Source organism: Salmo salar, chromosome 10 (assembly GCF_965601325.2).
Source record: "Salmo salar chromosome 10, fSalSal1, whole genome shotgun sequence".
In the NCBI taxonomy this organism is placed as follows: Eukaryota; Metazoa; Chordata; class Actinopteri; order Salmoniformes; family Salmonidae; genus Salmo; species Salmo salar.
The window spans coordinates 116,636,553-116,663,428 of record NC_138300.1 but is presented as its reverse complement, the minus strand read 5'-3'; the positions used below and the strand labels follow the sequence as shown (position 1 = coordinate 116,663,428).

At 36.1% G+C, this 26,876-nt stretch overlaps 1 protein-coding gene across 1 annotated transcript in view; it reads left to right on the top strand.

The window, feature by feature from the left end:
• The window catches only part of LOC106561624 (PDZ domain-containing RING finger protein 4), a 176,465-nt gene that overhangs the window by 122,317 nt on the left and 27,272 nt on the right, over positions 1-26,876 (top strand). Inside the window, exon 4 of the mRNA XM_045688468.2 lies at positions 26,077-26,175. Coding sequence (XP_045544424.2) covers positions 26,077-26,175 — 99 coding nt within the window. The remainder of the gene's footprint in view (positions 1-26,076; positions 26,176-26,876) is intronic.

Below are 26,876 nucleotides of genomic sequence, written 5' to 3'. Positions count from 1 at the left end.
TAGTCTGGTTGGTGATATAGTCTGGTTAGTGTTATAGTCTGGTTAGTGATATAGTCTGGTTATAGTCTGGTTAGTGTTATAGTCTGGTTAGTGATATAGTCTGGTTATAGTCTGGTTAGTGTTATAGTCTGGTTAGTGATATAGTCTGGTTAGTGATATAGTCTGGTTGGTGATATAGTCTGGTTAGTGATATAGTCTGGTTAGTGATATAGTCTGGTTAGTGTTATAGTCTGGTTAGTGATATAGTCTGGTTAGTGATATAGTCTGGTTAGTGATATAGTCTGGTTAGTGATATAGTCTGGTTATAGTCTGGTTAGTGTTATAGTCTGGTTAGTGATATAGTCTGGTTAGTGATATAGTCTGGTTATAGTCTGGTTAGTGTTATAGTCTGGTTAGTGATATAGTCTGGTTAGTGATATAGTCTGGTTAGTGATATAGTCTGGTTAGTGATATAGTCTGGTTAGTGATATAGTCTGGTTATGTATGGTCTGGTTAGTGATATAGTCTGGTTAGTGATATAGTCTGGTTATAGTCTGGTTAGTGATATAGTCTGGTTAGTGATATAGTCTGGTTAGTGATATAGTCTGGTTAGTGTTATAGTCTGGTTAGTGATATAGTCTGGTTATAGTCTGGTTAGTGTTATAGTCTGGTTAGTGATATAGTCTGGTTATAGTCTGGTTAGTGATATAGTCTGGTTAGTGATATAGTCTGGTTATAGTCTGGTTAGTGTATAGTCTGGTTAGTGATATAGTCTGGTTATAGTCTGGTTAGTGTTATAGTCTGGTTAGTGATATAGTCTGGTTAGTGATATAGTCTGGTTATAGTCTGGTTAGTGTTATAGTCTGGTTAGTGATATAGTCTGGTTATAGTCTGGTTAGTGTTATAGTCTGGTTAGTGTTATAGTCTGGTTAGTGATATAGTCTGGTTAGTGATATAGTCTGGTTATAGTCTGGTTAGTGATATAGTCTGGTTATAGTCTGGTTAGTGATATAGTCTGGTTATAGTCTGGTTAGTGATATAGTCTGGTTATAGTCTGGTTAGTGTTATAGTCTGGTTAGTGATATAGTCTGGTTAGTGATATAGTCTGGTTAGTGATATAGTCTGGTTAGTGATATAGTCTGGTTAGTGATATAGTCTGGTTAGTGATATAGTCTGGTTAGTGATATAGTCTGGTTAGTGTTATAGTCTGGTTAGTGATATAGTCTGGTTAGTGTTATAGTCTGGTTATAGTCTGGTTAGTGATATAGTCTGGTTAGTGTTATAGTCTGGTTAGTGATATAGTCTGGTTATAGTCTGGTTAGTGATATAGTCTGGTTAGTGATATAGTCTGGTTATAGTCTGGTTAGTGATATAGTCTGGTTATAGTCTGGTTAGTGATATAGTCTGGTTAGTGTTATAGTCTGGTTAGTGATATAGTCTGGTTAGTGATATAGTCTGGTTAGTGATATAGTCTGGTTAGTGATATAGTCTGGTTAGTGATATAGTCTGGTTATAGTCTGGTTAGTGATATAGTCTGGTTAGTGATATAGTCGGTTAGTGATATAGTCTGGTTATAGTCTGGTTAGTGATATAGTCTGGTTAGTGATATAGTCTGGTTAGTGATATAGTCTGGTTATAGTCTGGTTAGTGATATAGTCTGGTTAGTGATATAGTCTGGTTAGTGATATAGTCTGGTTAGTGATATAGTCTGGTTAGTGATATAGTCTGGTTAGTGATATAGTCTGGTTAGTGATATAGTCTGGTTAGTGATATAGTCTGGTTATAGTCTGGTTAGTGATATAGTCTGGTTAGTGATATAGTCTGGTTAGTGATATAGTCTGGTTATAGTCTGGTTAGTGTATAGTCTGGTTAGTGATATAGTCTGGTTATAGTCTGGTTATAGTCTGGTTAGTGATATAGTCTGGTTAGTGATATAGTCTGGTTATAGTCTGGTTATAGTCTGGTTAGTGATATAGTCTGGTTAGTGATATAGTCTGGTTAGTGTTATAGTCTGGTTAGTGAATAGTCTGGTTATAGTCTGGTTAGTGATATAGTCTGGTTAGTGATATAGTCTGGTTATAGTCTGGTTAGTGATATAGTCTGGTTGGTGATATAGTCTGGTTAGTGATATAGTCTGGTTGGTGATATAGTCTGGTTATAGTCTGGTTAGTGATATAGTCTGGTTAGTGATATAGTCTGGTTATAGTCTGGTTAGTGATATAGTCTGGTTGGTGATATAGTCTGGTTAGTGATATAGTCTGGTTAGTGATATAGTCTGGTTATAGTCTGGTTAGTGTTATAGTCTGGTTAGTGATATAGTCTGGTTAGTGATATAGTCTGGTTAGTGATATAGTCTGGTTATAGTCTGGTTAGTGATATAGTCTGGTTAGTGATATAGTCTGGTTAGTGATATAGTCTGGTTAGTGATATAGTCTGGTTATAGTCTGGTTGGTGATATAGTCTGGTTAGTGATATAGTCTGGTTAGTGTTATAGTCTGGTTAGTGATATAGTCTGGTTAGTGATATAGTCTGGTTAGTGATATAGTCTGGTTAGTGTTATAGTCTGGTTAGTGATATAGTCTGGTTAGTGATATAGTCTGGTTATAGTCTGGTTAGTGATATAGTCTGGTTAGTGATATAGTCTGGTTAGTGATATAGTCTGGTTAGTGTTATAGTCTGGTTAGTGATATAGTCTGGTTATAGTCTGGTTAGTGATATAGTCTGGTTAGTGTTAGTGTTATAGTCTGGTTAGTGTTATAGTCTGGTTAGTGATATAGTCTGGTTAGTGATATAGTCTGGTTAGTGATATAGTCTGGTTAGTGTTATAGTCTGGTTAGTGTTATAGTCTGGTTATAGTCTGGTTAGTGTTATAGTCTGGTTAGTGTTATAGTCTGGTTAGTGATATAGTCTGGTTAGTGATATAGTCTGGTTATAGTCTGGTTAGTGATATAGTCTGGTTATAGTCTGGTTAGTGATATAGTCTGGTTATAGTCTGGTTAGTGATATAGTCTGGTTATAGTCTGGTTAGTGTTATAGTCTGGTTAGTGATATAGTCTGGTTAGTGTTATAGTCTGGTTAGTGATATAGTCTGGTTAGTGATATAGTCTGGTTGGTGATATAGTCTGGTTAGTGATATAGTCTGGTTATAGTCTGGTTAGTGTTATAGTCTGGTTAGTGATATAGTCTGGTTAGTGATATAGTCTGGTTAGTGATATAGTCTGGTTAGTGATATAGTCTGGTTAGTGATATAGTCTGGTTAGTGTTATAGTCTGGTTAGTGATATAGTCTGGTTAGTGATATAGTCTGGTTAGTGTTATAGTCTGGTTAGTGATATAGTCTGGTTATAGTCTGGTTAGTGATATAGTCTGGTTAGTGATATAGTCTGGTTATAGTCTGGTTAGTGATATAGTCTGGTTATAGTCTGGTTAGTGTTATAGTCTGGTTAGTGATATAGTCTGGTTAGTGATATAGTCTGGTTAGTGATATAGTCTGGTTAGTGATATAGTCTGGTTATAGTCTGGTTAGTGATATAGTCTGGTTAGTGATATAGTCTGGTTAGTGATATAGTCTGGTTAGTGTTATAGTCTGGTTGGTGATATAGTCTGGTTAGTGATATAGTCTGGTTAGTGATATAGTCTGGTTAGTGATATAGTCTGGTTATAGTCTGGTTAGTGATATAGTCTGGTTAGTGATATAGTCTGGTTAGTGATATAGTCTGGTTAGTGATATAGTCTGGTTAGTGATATAGTCTGGTTAGTGATATAGTCTGGTTAGTGATATAGTCTGGTTAGTGATATAGTCTGGTTAGTGTTATAGTCTGGTTAGTGATATAGTCTGGTTAGTGATATAGTCTGGTTAGTGTTATAGTCTGGTTAGTGATATAGTCTGGTTAGTGATATAGTCTGGTTATAGTCTGGTTAGTGATATAGTCTGGTTAGTGTTATAGTCTGGTTAGTGTTATAGTCTGGTTATAGTCTGGTTATAGTCTGGTTAGTGATATAGTCTGGTTAGTGATATAGTCTGGTTATAGTCTGGTTATAGTCTGGTTAGTGATATAGTCTGGTTAGTGATATAGTCTGGTTAGTGTTATAGTCTGGTTAGTGATATAGTCTGGTTAGTGATATAGTCTGGTTAGTGATATAGTCTGGTTATAGTCTGGTTAGTGATATAGTCTGGTTAGTGATATAGTCTGGTTATAGTCTGGTTAGTGATATAGTCTGGTTGGTGATATAGTCTGGTTAGTGATATAGTCTGGTTGATAGTCTGGTTATAGTCTGGTTAGTGATATAGTCTGGTTAGTGATATAGTCTGGTTATAGTCTGGTTAGTGATATAGTCTGGTTGGTGATATAGTCTGGTTAGTGTTATAGTCTGGTTAGTGTCTAGTCTGGTTATAGTCTGGTTAGTGTTATAGTCTGGTTAGTGATATAGTCTGGTTATAGTCTGGTTAGTGTATAGTCTGGTTAGTGATATAGTCTGGTTAGTGATATAGTCTGGTTAGTGATATAGTCTGGTTAGTGATATAGTCTGGTTAGTGATATAGTCTGGTTATAGTCTGGTTAGTGTATAGTCTGGTTAGTGATATAGTCTGGTTAGTGATATAGTCTGGTTATAGTCTGGTTAGTGATATAGTCTGGTTAGTTATATAGTCTGGTTAGTGATATAGTCTGGTTAGTGATATAGTCTGGTTATAGTCTGGTTAGTGATATAGTCTGGTTAGTGTTATAGTCTGGTTATAGTCTGGTTAGTGATATAGTCTGGTTGTGATATAGTCTGGTTAGTGTTATAGTCTGGTTAGTGATATAGTCTGGTTAGTGTTATAGTCTGGTTAGTGATATAGTCTGGTTAGTGATATAGTCTGGTTATAGTCTGGTTAGTGATATAGTCTGGTTAGTGATATAGTCTGGTTAGTGTTATAGTCTGGTTAGTGATATAGTCTGGTTAGTGTTATAGTCTGGTTAGTGTTATAGTCTGGTTAGTGATATAGTCTGGTTAGTGAGTATAGTCTGTGTTATAGTCTGGTTAGTGATATAGTCTGGTTAGTGATATAGTCTGGTTAGTGATATAGTCTGGTTATAGTCTGGTTAGTGTATAGTCTGGTTAGTGATATAGTCTGGTTAGTGATATAGTCTGGTTAGTGATATAGTCTGGTTAGTGATATAGTCTGGTTATAGTCTGGTTAGTGATATAGTCTGGTTGGTGATATAGTCTGGTTAGTGATATAGTCTGGTTAGTGATATAGTCTGGTTAGTGTTATAGTCTGGTTAGTGATATAGTCTGGTTAGTGATATAGTCTGGTTATAGTCTGGTTAGTGATATAGTCTGGTTGGTGATATAGTCTGGTTAGTGATATAGTCTGGTTAGTGATATAGTCTGGTTAGTGATATAGTCTGGTTGGTGATATAGTCTGGTTAGTGATATAGTCTGGTTAGTGTATAGTCTGGTTAGTGTTATAGTCTGGTTAGTGATATAGTCTGGTTAGTGATATAGTCTGGTTAGTGATATAGTCTGGTTGGTGATATAGTCTGGTTAGTGATATAGTCTGGTTAGTGTTAGTCTGGTTATAGTCTGGTTAGTGATATAGTCTGGTTAGTGATATAGTCTGGTTAGTGTTATAGTCTGGTTAGTGATATAGTCTGGTTAGTGATATAGTCTGGTTATAGTCTGGTTAGTGATATAGTCTGGTTAGTGATATAGTCTGGTTAGTGATATAGTCTGGTTAGTGATATAGTCTGGTTATAGTCTGGTTAGTGATATAGTCTGGTTAGTGATATAGTCTGGTTAGTGATATAGTCTGGTTAGTGATATAGTCTGGTTAGTGTATAGTCTGGTGTATAGTCTGGTTAGTGATATAGTCTGGTTAGTGTTATAGTCTGGTTAGTGATATAGTCTGGTTAGTGATATAGTCTGGTTAGTGTTATAGTCTGGTTAGTGAGTCTGGTTAGTGATATAGTCTGGTTGTGATATAGTCTGGTTAGTGATATAGTCTGGTTAGTGTATAGTCTGGTTGTGATATAGTCTGGTTAGTGTATAGTCTGGTTAGTGTTATAGTCTGGTTAGTGATATAGTCTGGTTAGTGATATAGTCTGGTTATAGTCTGGTTAGTGATATAGTCTGGTTAGTGATATAGTCTGGTTAGTGATATAGTCTGGTTAGTGATATAGTCTGGTTAGTGATATAGTCTGGTTAGTGATATAGTCTGGTTATAGTCTGGTTAGTGATATAGTCTGGTTAGTGATATAGTCTGGTTATAGTCTGGTTAGTGATATAGTCTGGTTAGTGATATAGTCTGGTTAGTGATATAGTCTGGTTAGTGATATAGTCTGGTTGGTGATATAGTCTGGTTAGTGATATAGTCTGGTTGGTGATATAGTCTGGTTATCGTCTGGTTATAGTCTGGTTAGTGATATAGTCTGGTTAGTGATATAGTCTGGTTATAGTCTGGTTAGTGATATAGTCTGGTTGGTGATATAGTCTGGTTAGTGTTATAGTCTGGTTAGTGATATAGTCTGGTTAGTGTTATAGTCTGGTTAGTGTTATAGTCTGGTTAGTGATATAGTCTGGTTAGTGTTATAGTCTGGTTATAGTCTGGTTAGTGATATAGTCTGGTTAGTGATAAAGTCTGGTTATTGTCTGGTTAGTGTTATAGTCTGGTTAGTGTTATAGTTCGGTTAGTGATATAGTCTGTGTGTATAGTCTGGTTATAGTCTGGTTAGTGATATAGTCTGGTTAGTGATATAGTCTGGTTAGTGTTATAGTCTGTTAGTGATATAGTCTGGTTAGTGATATAGTCTGGTTAGTGATATAGTCTGGTTAGTGATATAGTCTGGTTAGTGATATAGTCTTGTTATAGTCTGGTTAGTGTATAGTCTGGTTATAGTCTGGTTAGTGTTATAGTCTGGTTAGTGTTATAGTCTGGTTAGTGATATAGTCTGGTTAGTGATATAGTCTGGTTATAGTCTGGTTAGTGATATAGTCTGGTTGGTGATATAGTCTGGTTAGTGATATAGTCTGGTTAGTGATATAGTCTGGTTAGTGATATAGTCTGGTTAGTGATATAGTCTGGTTAGTGATATAGTCTGGTTAGTGATATAGTCTGGTTAGTGATATAGTCTGGTTAGTGATATAGTCTGGTTAGTGTTATAGTCTGGTTAGTGATATAGTCTGGTTAGTGATATAGTCTGGTTAGTGTTATAGTCTGGTTAGTGATATAGTCTGGTTAGTGATATAGTCTGGTTAGTGATATAGTCTGGTTATAGTCTGGTTAGTGATATAGTCTGGTTAGTGATATAGTCTGGTTAGTGATATAGTCTGGTTAGTGATATAGTCTGGTTAGTGATATAGTCTGGTTAGTGATATAGTCTGGTTAGTGATATAGTCTGGTTAGTGTTATAGTCTGGTTAGTGATATAGTCTGGTTATAGTCTGGTTAGTGATATAGTCTGGTTAGTGATATAGTCTGGTTAGTGTTATAGTCTGGTTATAGTCTGGTTAGTGATATAGTCTGGTTAGTGATATAGTCTGGTTAGTGATATAGTCTGGTTAGTGATATAGTCTGGTTAGTGATATAGTCTGGTTAGTGATATAGTCTGGTTAGTGTTATAGTCTGGTTAGTGATATAGTCTGGTTAGTGATATAGTCTGGTTAGTGATATAGTCTGGTTAGTGATATAGTCTGGTTAGTGATATAGTCTGGTTAGTGATATAGTCTGGTTAGTGATATAGTCTGGTTAGTGATATAGTCTGGTTGGTGATATAGTCTGGTTAGTGATATAGTCTGGTTATAGTCTGGTTAGTGTTATAGTCTGGTTAGTGTTATAGTCTGGTTAGTGATATAGTCTGGTTAGTGTTATAGTCTGGTTAGTGATATAGTCTGGTTAGTGATATAGTCTGGTTAGTGATATAGTCTGGTTAGTGATATAGTCTGGTTAGTGTTATAGTCTGGTTAGTGATATAGTCTGGTTAGTTATATAGTCTGGTTATAGTCTGGTTAGTGATATAGTCTTGTTATAGTCTGGTTAGTGATATGGTCTGGTTATAGTCTGGTTAGTGTTATAGTCTGGTTAGTGATATAGTCTGGTTAGTGATATAGTCTGGTTATAGTCTGGTTAGTGATATAGTCTGGTTGGTGATATAGTCTGGTTAGTGATATAGTCTGGTTAGTGATATAGTCTGGTTAGTGATATAGTCTGGTTGGTGATATAGTCTGGTTAGTGATATAGTCTGGTTAGTGATATAGTCTGGTTAGTGATATAGTCTGGTTAGTGTTATAGTCTGGTTAGTGATATAGTCTGGTTAGTGATATAGTCTGGTTGGTGATATAGTCTGGTTGGTGATATAGTCTGGTTAGTGATATAGTCTGGTTAGTGATATAGTCTGGTTATAGTCTGGTTAGTGATATAGTCTGGTTGGTGATATAGTCTGGTTAGTGTTATAGTCTGGTTATAGTCTGGTTATAGTCTGGTTAGTGATATAGTCTGGTTAGTGATATAGTCTGGTTAGTGATATAGTCTGGTTGGTGATATAGTCTGGTTAGTGATATAGTCTGGTTAGTGATATAGTCTGGTTAGTGATATAGTCTGGTTAGTGATATAGTCTGGTTAGTGATATAGTCTGGTTATAGTCTGGTTAGTGATATAGTCTGGTTGGTGATATAGTCTGGTTAGTGTTATAGTCTGGTTAGTGATATAGTCTGGTTAGTGTTATAGTCTGGTTAGTGTTATAGTCTGGTTAGTGATATAGTCTGGTTAGTGTTATAGTCTGGTTATAGTCTGGTTAGTGATATAGTCTGGTTAGTGATAAAGTCTGGTTATTGTCTGGTTAGTGTTATAGTCTGGTTAGTGTTATAGTTCGGTTAGTGATATAGTCTGGTTAGTGTTATAGTCTGGTTAGTGTTATAGTCTGGTTAGTGATATGGTCTGGTTAGTGATATGGTCTGGTTAGTGATATGGTCTGGTTAGTGTTATAGTCTGGTTAGTGATATGGTCTGGTTGGTGATATAGTCTGGTTAGTGTTATAGTCTGGTTAGTGTTATAGTCTGGTTATAGTCTGGTTAGTGATATAGTCTGGTTAGTGATATAGTCTGGTTATAGTCTGGTTAGTGATATAGTCTGATTAGCGTTATAGTCTGGTTAGTGTTATAGTCTGGTTATAGTCTGGTTAGTGTTATAGTCTGGTTAGTGATATAGTCTGGTTAGTGTTATAGTCTGGTTATAGTCTGGTTAGTGATATAGTCTGGTTAGAGTTATAGTCTGGTTATAGTCTGGTTAGTGATATAGTCTGGTTAGTGATATGGTCTGGTTATAGTCTGGTTAGTGATATAGTCTGGTTGGTGATATAGTCTGGTTAGTGATATAGTCTGGTTAGTGTTATAGTCTGGTTAGTGATATGGTCTGGTTAGTGATATAGTCTGGTTAGTGATATAGTCTGGTTTGTGTTATAGTGTGGTTAGTGATATGGTCTGGTTGGTGATATAGTCTGGTTAGTGTTATAGTCTGGTTAGTGATATAGTCTGGTTAGTGATATAGTCTGGTTAGTGTTATAGTCTGGTTAGTGATATAGTCTGGTTATAGTCTGGTTAGTGATATAGTCTTGTTATTGTCTGGTTAGTGATATAGTCTGGTTAGTGTTATAGTCTGGTTATTGATATAGTCTGGTTAGTGATATAGTCTGGTTAGTGATATAGTCTGGTTTGTGTTATAGTCTGGTTGGTGATATGGTCTGGTTAGTGTTATAGTCTGGTTAGTGATATAGTCTAGTTATAGTCTGGTTAGTGATATAGTCTGGTTAGTGATATAGTCTGGTTAGTGTTATAGTCTGGTTATAGTCTGGTTAGTGTTATAGTCTTGTTAGTGTTTTAGGCTGATTAGTGATATAGTCTGGTTAGTGATATAGTCTGGTTAGTGATATAGTCTGGTTAGTGATATAGTCTGGTTAGTGTTATAGTCTGGTTAGTGATATAGTCTGGTTAGTGATATAGTCTGGTTATAGTCTGGTTAGTGATATAGTCTGGTTAGTGATATAGTCTGGTTAGTGATATAGTCTGGTTGGTGATATAGTCTGGTTAGTGATATAGTCTGGTTGGTGATATAGTCTGGTTAGTGTTATAGTCTGGTTATAGTCTGGTTAGTGATATAGTCTGTTAGTGTATAGTCTGATTAGTGATATAGTCTGGTTAGTGATATAGTCTGGTTAGTGTTATAGTCTGGTTAGTGATATAGTCTGGTTAGTGTTATAGTCTGGTTAGTGATATAGTCTGGTTAGTGTTATAGTCTGGTTAGTGATATAGTCTGGTTAGTGATATAGTCTGGTTAGTGTTATAGTCTGGTTAGTGATATAGTCTGGTTAGTGATATAGTCTGGTTAGTGTTATAGTCTGGTTGGTGATATAGTCTGTTTAGTGATATAGTCTGGTTATAGTCTGGTTAGTGTTATAGTCTGGTTAGTGTTATAGTCTGGTTAGTGATATAGTCTGGTTAGTGTTATAGTCTGGTTAGTGATATAGTCTGGTTAGTGATATAGTCTGGTTAGTGTTATAGTCTGGTTAGTGATATAGTCTGGTTAGTGTTATAGTCTGTTTAGTGATATAGTCTGGTTAGTTATATAGTCTGGTTATAGTCTGGTTAGTGATATAGTCTTGTTATAGTCTGGTTAGTGATATGGTCTGGTTATAGTCTGGTTAGTGTTATAGTCTGGTTAGTGATATTGTCTGGTTAGTGATATAGTCTGGTTATAGTCTGGTTAGTGATATAGTCTGGTTGGTGATATAGTATGGTTAGTGATATAGTCTGGTTAGTGATATAGTCTGGTTAGTGATATAGTCTGGTTGGTGATATAGTCTGGTTAGTGATATAGTCTGGTTAGTGATATAGTCTGGTTAGTGTTATAGTCTGGTTAGTGTTATAGTCTGGTTAGTGTTATAGTCTGGTTAGTGATATAGTCTGGTTGGTGATATAGTCTGGTTGGTGATATAGTCTGGTTGGTGATATAGTCTGGTTAGTGATGTAGTCTGGTTATAGTCTGGTTAGTGATATAGTCTGGTTGGTGATATAGTCCGGTTAGTGTTATAGTCTGGTTATAGTCTGGTTATAGTCTGGTTAGTGATATAGTCTGGTTAGTGATATAGTCTGGTTATAGTCTGGTTAGTGATATAGTCTGGTTAGTGATATAGTCTGGTTAGTGTTATAGTCTGGTTAGTGATATAGTCTGGTTAGTGATATAGTCTGGTTAGTGATATAGTCTGGTTATAGTCTGGTTAGTGATATAGTCTGGTTGGTGATATAGTCTGGTTAGTGTTATAGTCTGGTTAGTGATATAGTCTGGTTAGTGTTATAGTCTGGTTAGTGTTATAGTCTGGTTAGTGATATAGTCTGGTTAGTGTTATAGTCTGGTTATAGTCTGGTTAGTGATATAGTCTGGTTAGTGATAAAGTCTGGTTATTGTCTGGTTAGTGTTATAGTCTGGTTAGTGTTATAGTTCGGTTAGTGATATAGTCTGGTTAGTGTTATAGTCTGGTTAGTGTTATAGTCTGGTTAGTGATATGGTCTGGTTAGTGATATGGTCTGGTTAGTGATATGGTCTGGTTAGTGTTATAGTCTGGTTAGTGATATGGTCTGGTTGGTGATATAGTCTGGTTAGTGTTATAGTCTGGTTAGTGTTATAGTCTGGTTATAGTCTGGTTAGTGATATAGTCTGGTTAGTGATATAGTCTGGTTATAGTCTGGTTAGTGATATAGTCTGATTAGCGTTATAGTCTGGTTAGTGTTATAGTCTGGTTATAGTCTGGTTAGTGTTATAGTCTGGTTAGTGATATAGTCTGGTTAGTGTTATAGTCTGGTTATAGTCTGGTTAGTGATATAGTCTGGTTAGAGTTATAGTCTGGTTATAGTCTGGTTAGTGATATAGTCTGGTTAGTGATATGGTCTGGTTATAGTCTGGTTAGTGATATAGTCTGGTTGGTGATATAGTCTGGTTAGTGATATAGTCTGGTTAGTGTTATAGTCTGGTTAGTGATATGGTCTGGTTAGTGATATAGTCTGGTTAGTGATATAGTCTGGTTTGTGTTATAGTGTGGTTAGTGATATGGTCTGGTTGGTGATATAGTCTGGTTAGTGTTATAGTCTGGTTAGTGATATAGTCTGGTTAGTGTTATAGTCTGGTTAGTGTTATAGTCTGGTTAGTGATATAGTCTGGTTATAGTCTGGTTAGTGATATAGTCTTGTTATTGTCTGGTTAGTGATATAGTCTGGTTAGTGTTATAGTCTGGTTATTGATATAGTCTGGTTAGTGATATAGTCTGGTTAGTGATATAGTCTGGTTTGTGTTATAGTCTGGTTGGTGATATGGTCTGGTTAGTGTTATAGTCTGGTTAGTGATATAGTCTAGTTATAGTCTGGTTAGTGATATAGTCTGGTTAGTGATATAGTCTGGTTAGTGTTATAGTCTGGTTATAGTCTGGTTAGTGTTATAGTCTTGTTAGTGTTTTAGGCTGATTAGTGATATAGTCTGGTTAGTGATATAGTCTGGTTAGTGTTATAGTTTGGTATATGATATAGTCTGGTTAGTGTTATAGTCTGGTTAGTGATATAGTCTGGTTAGTGATATAGTCTGGTTATAGTCTGGTTAGTGATATAGTCTGGTTAGTGATATAGTCTGTTTATAGTCTGGTTAGTGATATAGTCTGGTTGGTGATATAGTCTGGTTAGTGATATAGTCTGGTTGGTGATATAGTCTGGTTAGTGATATAGTCTGGTTGGTGATATAGTCTGGTTATCGTCTGGTTATAGTCTGGTTAGTGATATAGTCTGGTTAGTGATATAGTCTGGTTATAGTCTGGTTAGTGATATAGTCTGGTTGGTGATATAGTCTGGTTAGTGTTATAGTCTGGTTAGTGATATAGTCTGGTTAGTGTTATAGTCTGGTTAGTGTTATAGTCTGGTTAGTTATATAGTCTGGTTAGTGTTATAGTCTGGTTATAGTCTGGTTAGTGATATAGTCTGGTTAGTGATAAAGTCTGGTTATTGTCTGGTTAGTGTTATAGTCTGGTTAGTGTTATAGTTCGGTTAGTGATATAGTCTGGTTAGTGTTATAGTCTGGTTAGTGTTATAGTCTGGTTAGTGATATGGTCTGGTTAGTGATATGGTCTGGTTAGTGATATGGTCTGGTTAGTGTTATAGTCTGGTTAGTGATATGGTCTGGTTGGTGATATAGTCTGGTTAGTGTTATAGTCTGGTTAGAGTTATAGTCTGGTTATAGTCTGGTTAGTGATATAGTCTGGTTAGTGATATGGTCTGGTTATAGTCTGGTTAGTGATATAGTCTGGTTAGTGATATAGTCTGGTTAGTGTTATAGTCTGGTTAGTGATATGGTCTGGTTAGTGATATAGTCTGGTTAGTGATATAGTCTGGTTTGTGTTATAGTCTGGTTGGTGATATGGTCTGGTTAGTGTTATAGTCTGGTTAGTGATATAGTCTAGTTATAGTCTGGTTAGTGATATAGTCTGGTTAGTGATATAGTCTGGTTAGTGTTATAGTCTGGTTATAGTCTGGTTAGTGTTATAGTCTTGTTAGTGTTTTAGGCTGATTAGTGATATAGTCTGGTTAGTGATATAGTCTGGTTAGTGTTATAGTTTGGTATATGATATAGTCTGGTTAGTGTTATAGTCTGGTTAGTGATATAGTCTGGTTAGTGATATAGTCTGGTTATAGTCTGGTTAGTGATATAGTCTGGTTAGTGATATAGTCTGGTTATAGTCTGGTTAGTGATATAGTCTGGTTGGTGATATAGTCTGGTTAGTGATATAGTCTGGTTGGTGATATAGTCTGGTTAGTGATATAGTCTGGTTGGTGATATAGTCTGGTTATCGTCTGGTTATAGTCTGGTTAGTGATATAGTCTGGTTAGTGATATAGTCTGGTTATAGTCTGGTTAGTGATATAGTCTGGTTGGTGATATAGTCTGGTTAGTGTTATAGTCTGGTTAGTGATATAGTCTGGTTAGTGTTATAGTCTGGTTAGTGTTATAGTCTGGTTAGTTATATAGTCTGGTTAGTGTTATAGTCTGGTTATAGTCTGGTTAGTGATATAGTCTGGTTAGTGATAAAGTCTGGTTATTGTCTGGTTAGTGTTATAGTCTGGTTAGTGTTATAGTTCGGTTAGTGATATAGTCTGGTTAGTGTTATAGTCTGGTTAGTGTTATAGTCTGGTTAGTGATATGGTCTGGTTAGTGATATGGTCTGGTTAGTGATATGGTCTGGTTAGTGTTATAGTCTGGTTAGTGATATGGTCTGGTTGGTGATATAGTCTGGTTAGTGTTATAGTCTGGTTAGAGTTATAGTCTGGTTATAGTCTGGTTAGTGATATAGTCTGGTTAGTGATATGGTCTGGTTATAGTCTGGTTAGTGATATAGTCTGGTTAGTGATATAGTCTGGTTAGTGTTATAGTCTGGTTAGTGATATGGTCTGGTTAGTGATATAGTCTGGTTAGTGATATAGTCTGGTTTGTGTTATAGTCTGGTTAGTGATATGGTCTGGTTGGTGATATAGTCTGGTTAGTGTTATAGTCTTGTTAGTGATATAGTCTGGTTAGTGTTATAGTCTGGTTAGTGTTATAGTCTGGTTAGTGATATAGTCTGGTTAGTGTTATAGTCTGGTTATAGTCTGGTTAGTGATATAGTCTGGTTAGTGATAAAGTCTGGTTATTGTCTGGTTAGTGTTTTAGTCTGGTTAGTGTTATAGTCTGGTTAGTGATATGGTCTGGTTAGTGATATGGTCTGGTTAGTGATATGGTCTAGTTAGTGATATGGTCTGGTTAGTGTTATAGTCTGGTTAGTGATATGGTCTGGTTGGTGATATAGTCTGGTTAGTGTTATAGTCTGGTTAGTGTTATAGTCTGGTTATAGTCTGGTTAGTGATATAGTCTGGTTAGTGATATAGTCTGGTTATAGTCTGGTTAGTGATATAGTCTGATTAGTGTTATAGTCTGGTTAGTGTTATAGTCTGGTTATAGTCTGGTTAGTGTTATAGTCTGGTTAGTGATATAGTCTGGTTATAATCTGGTTAGTGATATAGTCTGGTTGGTGATATAGTCTGGTTAGTGATATAGTCTGGTTAGTGATATAGTCTGGTTAGTGATATAGTCTGGTTAGTGATATAGTCTGGTTAGTGATATAGTCTGGTTAGTGTTATAGTCTGGTTAGTGTTATAGTCTGGTTAGTGTTATAGTCTGGTTGGTGATATAGTCTGGTTGGTGATATAGTCTGGTTGGTGATATAGTCTGGTTAGTGATATAGTCTGGTTATAGTCTGGTTAGTGATATAGTCTGGTTAGTGTTATAGTCTGGTTATAGTCTGGTTATAGTCTGGTTAGTGATATAGTCTGGTTAGTGATATAGTCTGGTTATAGTCTGGTTATGGTCTGGCTAGTGATATAATCTGGTTAGTGATATAGTCTGGTTAGTGATATAGTCTGGTTAGTGATATAGTCTGGTTAGTGATATAGTCTGGTTATAGTCTGGTTAGTGATATAGTCTGGTTGGTGATATAGTCTGGTTAGTGATATAGTCTGGTTGGTGATATAGTCTGGTTATCGTCTGGTTATAGTCTGGTTAGTGATATAGTCTGGTTAGTGATATAGTCTGGTTATAGTCTGGTTAGTGATATAGTCTGGTTGGTGATATAGTCTGGTTAGTGTTATAGTCTGGTTATTGTCTGGTTAGTGATATAGTCTGATTAGTGATATAGTCTGATTAGTGATATAGTCTGGTTATAGTCTGGTTATAGTCTGGTTAGTGTTATAGTCTGGTTAGTGATATAGTCTGGTTAGTGTTATAGTCTGGTTAGTGTTATAGTCTGGTTAGTGATATAGTCTGGTTATAGTCTGGTTATAGTCTGGTTAGTGATATAGTCTGGTTAGTGATATAGTCTGGTTAGTGATATATTCTGGTTAGTGTTATAGTCTGGTTAGTGATATAGTCTGGTTAGTTATATAGTCTGGTTGGTGATATAGTCTGGTTAGTGATATAGTCTGGTTATAGTCTGGTTAGTGTTATAGTCTGGTTAGTGTTATAGTCTGGTTAGTGATATAGTCTGGTTAGTGTTATAGTCTGGTTAGTGATATAGTCTGGTTAGTGATATAGTCTGGTTAGTGTTATAGTCTGGTTAGTGATATAGTCTGGTTATAAGTCTGGTTAGTGATATAGTCTGGTTAGTGATATAGTCTGGTTAGTGATATAGTCTGGTTAGTGATATAGTCTGGTTGGTGATATAGTCTGGTTAGTGATATAGTCTGGTTAGTGATATAGTCTGGTTAGTGATATAGTCTGGTTAGTGATATAGTCTGGTTAGTGATATAGTCTGGTTAGTGATATAGTCTGGTTAGTGATATAGTCTGGTTAGTGATATAGTCTGGTTAGTGTTATAGTCTGGTTAGTGATATAGTCTGGTTAGTGATATAGTCTGGTTAGTGATATAGTCTGGTTATAGTCTGGTTAGTGATATAGTCTGGTTAGTGATATAGTCTGGTTATAGTCTGGTTAGTGATATAGTCTGGTTGGTGATATAGTCTGGTTAGTGATATAGTCTGGTTAGTGATATAGTCTGGTTAGTGATATAGTCTGGTTAGTGATATAGTCTGGTTAGTGATATAGTCTGGTTAGTGATATAGTCTGGTTAGTGATATAGTCTGGTTAGTGATATAGTCTGGTTATAGTCTGGTTAGTGATATAGTCTGGTTGGTGATATAGTCTGGTTGGTGATATAGTCTGGTTAGTGATATAGTCTGGTTATAGTCTGGTTAGTGATATAGTCTGGTTAGTGTTATAGTCTGGTTATAGTCTGGTTATAGTCTGGTTAGTGATATAGTCTGGTTAGTGATATAGTCTGGTTATAGTCTGGTTATGGTCTGGCTAGTGATATAATCTGGTTAGTGATATAGTCTGGTTAGTGATATAGTCTGGTTAGTGATATAGTCTGGTTAGTGATATAGTCTGGTTATAGTCTGGTTAGTGATATAGTCTGGTTGGTGATATAGTCTGGTTAGTGATATAGTCTGGTTGGTGATATAGTCTGGTTATCGTCTGGTTATAGTCTGGTTAGTGATATAGTCTGGTTAGTGATATAGTCTGGTTATAGTCTGGTTAGTGATATAGTCTGGTTGGTGATATAGTCTGGTTAGTGTTATAGTCTGGTTATTGTCTGGTTAGTGATATAGTCTGATTAGTGATATAGTCTGATTAGTGATATAGTCTGGTTATAGTCTGGTTATAGTCTGGTTAGTGTTATAGTCTGGTTAGTGATATAGTCTGGTTAGTGTTATAGTCTGGTTAGTGTTATAGTCTGGTTAGTGATATAGTCTGGTTATAGTCTGGTTATAGTCTGGTTAGTGATATAGTCTGGTTAGTGATATAGTCTGGTTAGTGATATATTCTGGTTAGTGTTATAGTCTGGTTAGTGATATAGTCTGGTTAGTTATATAGTCTGGTTGGTGATATAGTCTGGTTAGTGATATAGTCTGGTTAGTGTTATAGTCTGGTTAGTGTTATAGTCTGGTTAGTGATATAGTCTGGTTAGTGTTATAGTCTGGTTAGTGATATAGTCTGGTTAGTGATATAGTCTGGTTAGTGTTATAGTCTGGTTAGTGATATAGTCTGGTTAGTGTTATAGTCTGTTTAGTGATATAGTCTGGTTAGTTATATAGTCTGGTTATAGTCTGGTTAGTGATATAGTCTTGTTATAGTCTGGTTAGTGATATGGTCTGGTTATAGTCTGGTTAGTGTTATAGTCTGGTTAGTGATATTGTCTGGTTAGTGATATAGTCTGGTTATAGTCTGGTTAGTGATATAGTCTGGTTGGTGATATAGTCTGGTTAGTGATATAGTCTGGTTAGTGATATAGTCTGGTTAGTGATATAGTCTGGTTGGTGATATAGTCTGGTTAGTGATATAGTCTGGTTAGTGATATAGTCTGGTTAGTGATATAGTCTGGTTAGTGTTATAGTCTGGTTAGTGTTATAGTCTGGTTAGTGATATAGTCTGGTTGGTGATATAGTCTGGTTGGTGATATAGTCTGGTTGGTGATATAGTCTGGTTAGTGATGTAGTCTGGTTATAGTCTGGTTAGTGATATAGTCTGGTTGGTGATATAGTCTGGTTAGTGTTATAGTCTGGTTATAGTCTGGTTATAGTCTGGTTAGTGATATAGTCTGGTTAGTGATATAGTCTGGTTATAGTCTGGTTAGTGATATAGTCTGGTTAGTGATATAGTCTGGTTAGTGATATAGTCTGGTTAGTGATATAGTCTGGTTAGTGATATAGTCTGGTTAGTGATATAGTCTGGTTAGTGATATAGTCTGGTTATAGTCTGGTTAGTGATATAGTCTGGTTGGTGATATAGTCTGGTTAGTGATATAGTCTGGTTGGTGATATAGTCTGGTTAGTGATATAGTCTGGTTGGTGATATAGTCTGGTTATCGTCTGGTTATAGTCTGGTTAGTGATATAGTCTGGTTAGTGATATAGTCTGGTTATAGTCTGGTTAGTGATATAGTCTGGTTGGTGATATAGTCTGGTTAGTGTTATAGTCTGGTTAGTGATATAGTCTGGTTAGTGTTATAGTCTGGTTAGTGTTATAGTCTGGTTAGTGATATAGTCTGGTTAGTGTTATAGTCTGGTTATAGTCTGGTTAGTGATATAGTCTGGTTAGTGATAAAGTCTGGTTATTGTCTGGTTAGTGTTATAGTCTGGTTAGTGTTATAGTTCGGTTAGTGATATAGTCTGGTTAGTGTTATAGTCTGGTTAGTGATATGAGTCTGGTTAGTGATATGAGTCTGGTTAGTGTTATAGTCTGGTTAGTGATATGGTCTGGTTGGTGATATAGTCTGGTTAGTGTTATAGTCTGGTTAGTGTTATAGTCTGGTTATAGTCTGGTTAGTGATATAGTCTGGTTAGTGATATAGTCTGGTTATAGTCTGGTTAGTGATATAGTCTGATTAGCGTTATAGTCTGGTTAGTGTTATAGTCTGGTTATAGTCTGGTTAGTGTTATAGTCTGGTTAGTGATATAGTCTGGTTAGTGTTATAGTCTGGTTATAGTCTGGTTAGTGATATAGTCTGGTTAGAGTTATAGTCTGGTTAGTGATATAGTCTGGTTAGTGATATGGTCTGGTTATAGTCTGGTTAGTGATATAGTCTGGTTGGTGATATAGTCTGGTTAGTGATATAGTCTGGTTAGTGTTATAGTCTGGTTAGTGATATGGTCTGGTTAGTGATATAGTCTGGTTAGTGATATAGTCTGGTTTGTGTTATAGTGTGGTTAGTGATATGGTCTGGTTGGTGATATAGTCTGGTTAGTGTTATAGTCTGGTTAGTGATATAGTCTGGTTGGTGATATAGTCTGGTTAGTGATATAGTCTGGTTGGTGATATAGTCTGGTTGGTGATATAGTCTGGTTAGTGATATAGTCTGGTTGGTGATATAGTCTGGTTATCGTCTGGTTATAGTCTGGTTAGTGATATAGTCTGGTTAGTGATATAGTCTGGTTATAGTCTGGTTAGTGATATAGTCTGGTTGGTGATATAGTCTGGTTAGTGTTATAGTCTGGTTAGTGATATAGTCTGGTTAGTGTTATAGTCTGGTTAGTGTTATAGTCTGGTTAGTGATATAGTCTGGTTAGTGTTATAGTCTGGTTAGTGATATAGTCTGGTTAGTGATATAGTCTGGTTAGTGTTATAGTCTGGTTAGTGATATAGTCTGGTTAGTGTTATAGTCTGGTTAGTGATATAGTCTGGTTAGTGATATAGTCTGGTTATAGTCTGGTTAGTGATATAGTCTGGTTAGTGATAGTCTGGTTAGTGATATAGTCTGGTTAGTGTTATAGTCTGGTTAGTGATATAGTCTGGTTAGTGATATAGTCTGGTTAGTGATATAGTCTGGTTAGTGATATAGTCTGGTTAGTGTTATAGTCTGGTTAGTGATATAGTCTGGTTAGTGATATAGTCTGGTTATAGTCTGGTTAGTGATATAGTCTGGTTAGTGTATAGTCTGGTTAGTGATATAGTCTGGTTAGTGATATAGTCTGGTTAGTGTATAGTCTGGTTATAGTCTGGTTAGTGATATAGTCTGGTTAGTGTTATAGTCTGGTTAGTGATATAGTCTGGTTAGTGATATAGTCTGGTTAGTGTTATAGTCTGGTTAGTGATATAGTCTGGTTAGTGTTATAGTCTGGTTAGTGATATAGTCTGGTTAGTGATATAGTCTGGTTATAGTCTGGTTAGTGATATAGTCTGGTTAGTGATATAGTCTGGTTAGTGATATAGTCTGGTTAGTGATATAGTCTGGTTAGTGATATAGTCTGGTTAGTGATATAGTCTGGTTAGTGATATAGTCTGGTTAGTGATATAGTCTGGTTAGTGATATAGTCTGGTTAGTGATATAGTCTGGTTAGTGATATAGTCTGGTTAGTGATATAGTCTGGTTAGTGTTATAGTCTGGTTAGTGATATAGTCTGGTTAGTGATATAGTCTGGTTAGTGTTATAGTCTGGTTAGTGATATAGTCTGGTTAGTGTTATAGTCTGGTTAGTGATATAGTCTGGTTAGTGATATAGTCTGGTTAGTGTTATAGTCTGGTTAGTGATATAGTCTGGTTAGTGATATAGTCTGGTTAGTGATATAGTCTGGTTTAGTGTTATAGTCTGGTTAGTGTTATAGTCTGGTTAGTGTTATAGTCTGGTTAGTGATATAGTCTGAGTTATAGTCTGGTTAGTGATATAGTCTGGTTAGTGATATAGTCTGGTTAGTGATATAGTCTGGTTAGTGATATAGTCTGGTTAGTGTTATAGTCTGGTTAGTGATATAGTCTGGTTAGTGATATAGTCTGGTTAGTGATATAGTCTGGTTAGTGTTATAGTCTGGTTAGTGATATAGTCTGGTTAGTGTTATAGTCTGGTTAGTGATATAGTCTGGTTAGTGATATAGTCTGGTTATAGTCTGGTTAGTGATATAGTCTGGTTAGTGATATAGTCTGGTTAGTGATATAGTCTGGTTAGTGATATAGTCTGGTTAGTGTTAGCTGGTATAGTCTGGTTGGTGATATAGTCTGGTTAGTGATATAGTCTGGTTAGTGATATAGTCTGGTTAGTGATATAGTCTGGTTAGTGATATAGTCTGGTTATGTCTGGTATATAGTCTGGTTAGTGATATAGTCTGGTTATAGTCTGGTTAGTGTTATAGTCTGGTTAGTGATATAGTCTGGTTAGTGATATAGTCTGGTTAGTGATATAGTCTGGTTAGTGATATAGTCTGGTTAGTGTTATAGTCTGGTTAGTGATATAGTCTGGTTAGTGTTATAGTCTGGTTATAGTCTGGTTAGTGATATAGTCTGGTTAGTGATATAGTCTGGTTATAGTCTGGTTAGTGTTATAGTCTGGTTAGTGTTATAGTCTGGTTAGTGATATAGTCTGGTTAGTGTTATAGTCTGGTTAGTGATATAGTCTGGTTAGTGATAAGTCTGGTTAGTCTGGTTAGTAGTCTGGTTAGTGATATAGTCTGGTTAGTGATATAGTCTGGTTAGTGATATAGTCTGGTTGGTGATATAGTCTGGTTAGTGTTATAGTCTGGTTAGTGATATAGTCTGGTTAGTGATATAGTCTGGTTAGTGATATAGTCTGGTTAGTGATATAGTCTGGTTATAGTCTGGTTAGTGTTATAGTCTGGTTAGTGATATAGTCTGGTTAGTGATATAGTCTGGTTATAGTCTGGTTAGTGTATAGTCTGGTTAGTGATATAGTCTGGTTAGTGATATAGTCTGGTTAGTGTTATAGTCTGGTTAGTGATATAGTCTGGTTATAGTCTGGTTAGTGTTATAGTCTGGTTAGTGATATAGTCTGGTTATAGTCTGGTTAGTGTTATAGTCTGGTTAGTGATATAGTCTGGTTATAGTCTGGTTAGTGTTATAGTCTGGTTAGTGATATAGTCTGGTTAGTGTTATAGTCTGGTTATAGTCTGGTTAGTGATATAGTCTGGTTAGTGATATAGTCTGGTTAGTGATATAGTCTGGTTAGTGATATAGTCTGGTTAGTGTTATAGTCTGGTTAGTGATATAGTCTGGTTATAGTCTGGTTAGTGTTATAGTCTGGTTAGTGATATAGTCTGGTTATAGTCTGGTTAGTGTTATAGTCTGGTTAGTGATATAGTCTGGTTATAGTCTGGTTATAGTCTGGTTAGTGTTATAGTCTGGTTAGTGATATAGTCTGGTTATAGTCTGGTTAGTGTATAGTCTGGTTATAGTCTGGTTAGTGATATAGTCTGGTTATAGTCTGGTTAGTGTATAGTCTGGTTAGTGTTATAGTCTGGTTATAGTCTGGTTAGTGTTATAGTCTGGTTAGTGTTATAGTCTGGTTAGTGATATAGTCTGGTGTGTAGTCGGTTATAGTCTGGTTAGTGATATAGTCTGGTTAGTGATATAGTCTGGTTAGTGATATAGTCTGGTTAGTGATATAGTCTGGTTAGTGATATAGTCTGGTTAGTGTTATAGTCTGGTTAGTGATATAGTCTGGTTAGTGATATAGTCTGGTTAGTGATATAGTCTGGTTAGTGATATAGTCTGGTTATAGTCTGGTTAGTGTTATAGTCTGGTTAGTGATATAGTCTGGTTAGTGATATAGTCTGGTTATAGTCTGGTTAGTGTTATAGTCTGGTTAGTGATATAGTCTGGTTAGTGATATAGTCTGGTTAGTGTTATAGTCTGGTTAGTGATATAGTCTGGTTAGTGTTATAGTCTGGTTAGTGATATAGTCTGGTTATAGTCTGGTTAGTGTTATAGTCTGGTTAGTGATATAGTCTGGTTATAGTCTGGTTAGTGTTATAGTCTGGTTAGTGATATAGTCTGGTTAGTGTTATAGTCTGGTTATAGTCTGGTTAGTGATATAGTCTGGTTATAGTCTGGTTAGTGTTATAGTCTGGTTAGTGTTATAGTCTGGTTATAGTCTGGTTAGTGTTATAGTCTGGTTAGTGTTATAGTCTGGTTAGTGATATAGTCTGGTTAGTGATATAGTCTGGTTATAGTCTGGTTAGTGATATAGTCTGGTTATAGTCTGGTTAGTGATATAGTCTGGTTAGTGATATAGTCTGGTTATAGTCTGGTTAGTGATATAGTCTGGTTAGTGATATAGTCTGGTTAGTGTTATAGTCTGGTTAGTGTTATAGTCTGGTTAGTGATATAGTCTGGTTAGTGATATAGTCTGGTTAGTGTTATAGTCTGGTTAGTGTTATAGTCTGGTTAGTGATATAGTCTGGTTAGTGATATAGTCTGGTTAGTGTTATAGTCTGGTTAGTGATATAGTCTGGTTAGTGATATAGTCTGGTTATTGTCTGGTTGGTGATATAGTCTGGTTAGTGATATAGTCTGGTTAGTGATATAGTCTGGTTGGTGATATAGTCTGGTTAGTGTTATAGTCTGGTTAGTGATATAGTCTGGTTAGTGATATAGTCTGGTTAGTGATATAGTCTGGTTAGTGATATAGTCTGGTTATAGTCTGGTTAGTGTTATAGTCTGGTTAGTGATATAGTCTGGTTAGTGATATAGTCTGGTTATAGTCTGGTTAGTGTTATAGTCTGGTTAGTGATATAGTCTGGTTAGTGATATAGTCTGGTTAGTGTTATAGTCTGGTTAGTGATATAGTCTGGTTATAGTCTGGTTAGTGTTATAGTCTGGTTAGTGATATAGTCTGGTTATAGTCTGGTTAGTGTTATAGTCTGGTTAGTGATATAGTCTGGTTAGTGATATAGTCTGGTTAGTGTTATAGTCTGGTTAGTGATATAGTCTGGTTAGTGTTATAGTCTGGTTAGTGATATAGTCTGGTTAGTGATATAGTCTGGTTATAGTCTGGTTAGTGATATAGTCTGGTTAGTGTTATAGTCTGGTTATAGTCTGGTTAGTGTTATAGTCTGGTTAGTGTTATAGTCTGGTTAGTGATATAGTCTGGTTAGTGATATAGTCTGGTTATAGTCTGGTTAGTGATATAGTCTGGTTATAGTCTGGTTAGTGATATAGTCTGGTTAGTGATATAGTCTGGTTATAGTCTGGTTAGTGTTATAGTCTGGTTAGTGATATAGTCTGGTTAGTGTTATAGTCTGGTTGGTGATATAGTCTGGTTAGTGATATAGTCTGGTTAGTGATATAGTCTGGTTAGTGATATAGTCTGGTTATAGTCTGGTTAGTGTTATAGTCTGGTTAGTGATTATAGTCTGGTTAGTGATATAGTCTGGTTAGTGTTATAGTCTGGTTAGTGTTATAGTCTGGTTAGTGATATAGTCTGGTTAGTGATATAGTCTGGTTAGTGTTATAGTCTGGTATATGATATAGTCTGGTTAGTGATATAGTCTGGTTATTGTCTGGTTGGTGATATAGTCTGGTTAGTGATATAGTCTGGTTATAGTCTGGTTAGTGATATAGTCTGGTTATAGTCTGGTTAGTGATATAGTCTGTTAGTGATATAGTCTGGTTATAGTCTGGTTATAGTATGGTTAGTGATATAGTCTGGTTAGTGATATAGTCTGGTTAGTGATATAGTCTGGTTAGTGTTATAGTCTGGTTATAGTCTGGTTAGTGAAATAGTCTGGTGATAGTCTGGTTAGTGATATAGTCAGGTTAGTGATATAGTCTGGTTATAGTCTGGTTAGTGATATAGTCTGGTTGGTGATATAGTCTGGTTAGTGATATAGTCTGGTTGGTTATATAGTCTGGTTATAGTCTGGTTAGTGATATAGTCTGGTTAGTGATATAGTCTGGTTATAGTCTGGTTAGTGATATAGTCTGGTTGGTGATATAGTCTGGTTAGTGTTATAGTCTGGTTAGTGATATAGTCTGGTTATAGTCTGGTTAGTGTTATAGTCTGATTAGTGATATAGTCTGGTTATAGTCTGGTTAGTGTTATAGTCTGGTTAGTGATATAGTCTGGTTAGTGATATAGTCTGGTTGGTGATATAGTCTGGTTGGTGATATAGTCTGGTTAGTGATATAGTCTGGTTAGTGTTATAGTCTGGTTAGTGATATAGTCTGGTTAGTGATATAGTCTGGTTATAGTCTGGTTAGTGTTATAGTCTGGTTAGTGATATAGTCTGGTTAGTGATATAGTCTGGTTGGTGATATAGTCTGGTTATAGTCTGGTTAGTTATATAGTCTGGTTAGTGATATAGTCTGGTTAGTGATATAGTCTGGTTATAGTCTGGTTGGTGATATAGTCTGGTTAGTGTTATAGTCTGGTTAGTGATATAGTCTGGTTAGTGTTATAGTCTGGTTAGTGATATAGTCTGGTTATAGTCTGGTTAGTGATATAGTCTGGTTATAGTCTGGTTAGTGTTATAGTCTGGTTAGTGATATTGTCTGGTTAGTGATATAGTCTGGTTAGTGATATAGTCTGGTTGGTGATATAGTCTGGTTAGTGATATAGTCTGGTTATAGTCTGGTTAGTGTTATAGTCTGGTTAGTGATATAGTCTGGTTAGTGATATAGTCTGGTTATAGTCTGGTTAGTGTTATAGTCTGGTTAGTGATATAGTCTGGTTAATGTTATAGTCTGGTTAGTGATATAGTCTGGTTAGTGTTATAGTCTGGTTAGTGATATAGTCTGGTTATAGTCTGGTTAGAGATATAGTCTGGTTATAGTCTGGTTAGTGTTATAGTCTGGTTAGTGATATAGTCTGGTTATAGTCTGGTTAGTGTTATAGTCTGGTTATAGTCTGGTTAGTGATATAGTCTGGTTATAGTCTGGTTAGTGTTATAGTCTGGTTAGTGTTATAGTCTGGTTAGTGTTATAGTCTGGTTATAGTCTGGTTAGTGATATAGTCTGGTTAGTGTTATAGTCTGGTTAGTGATATAGTCTGTTTAGTGTTATAGTCTGGTTAGTGTTATAGTCTGGTTAGTAATATAGTCTGGTTAGTCATATAGTCTGGTCGGTGTTTTAGGCTGATTAGTGAGTGTCACTGTGCTCTCTGCCCTGTCTCTCTGTCTGTAGTAGGTAGAGAGCAATGTCGACAGCCAGGAAAACGTACTAGTGTGTTTGTCCATGTGTGGTTGGTCTGGTTGTTGACCTCTGTTCTCTGTCTCTCTTTAGGAGGTGGAGCTGTGTCGACTCAACAGCCAGGAAAAGCTGGGCCTGACGTTGTGCTACAGGACAGATGAGGAGGAGGACATGACCATCTACGTCAGTGAGGTGAGACTAGGGCAGACTGGGACTAAGCATGGTGGTGGTGCTGGGGCTGGTCATTCTGCTTCTTCTTTTTCTTCTTCGTTGTCTTCTTCTGGAAGATTAGCTGACGTTATGGCATCAAGTAATGGGGGACCCTTCTACAACACTACAGTCACTGTGTGGCTCAAAGTAAACAGTGATATACTTAGGAAAAGAATAGACAATACTAGACTTTCATGAGTTGTGACATCTAATAGCTTACTTTAATATTCATGCATGGAACACAACTACATGGCTCTTTTTGGTGCAATCACCTCAAGATTGAATCAATTTCTTTTAGAAATAATGAAAATATTGAATATTTGGAGAATCGATAAATTAATATGATTACACTGACTAATAGTGTAAAAAGACATCAATCGCTCTGTGGCACTTATAGCAATAATGTAGATGAAAGTATTCATCTTTCTTTGAGTGTACTTGTTTGTTCTTCAAATAGAACTGACATGTTTTGTGAGCTGAGGCTACACTTTTTGTGCCCACAGTCAAGGCTTTTTTTCTCTCTCTTAACCCACTTGTTGGCAGAACGTACAAAGCACTATCCTCCTCCTCCATTCTGCCCGTCTCTCTCTCTCTCTCTTTCTTTCTTTCTCTCTCTCTCTCTCTCTCTCTCTCTCTCTTTCTTTCTCTCTCCGTCTCTCTCTCTCTCTATATATATTTCTCTC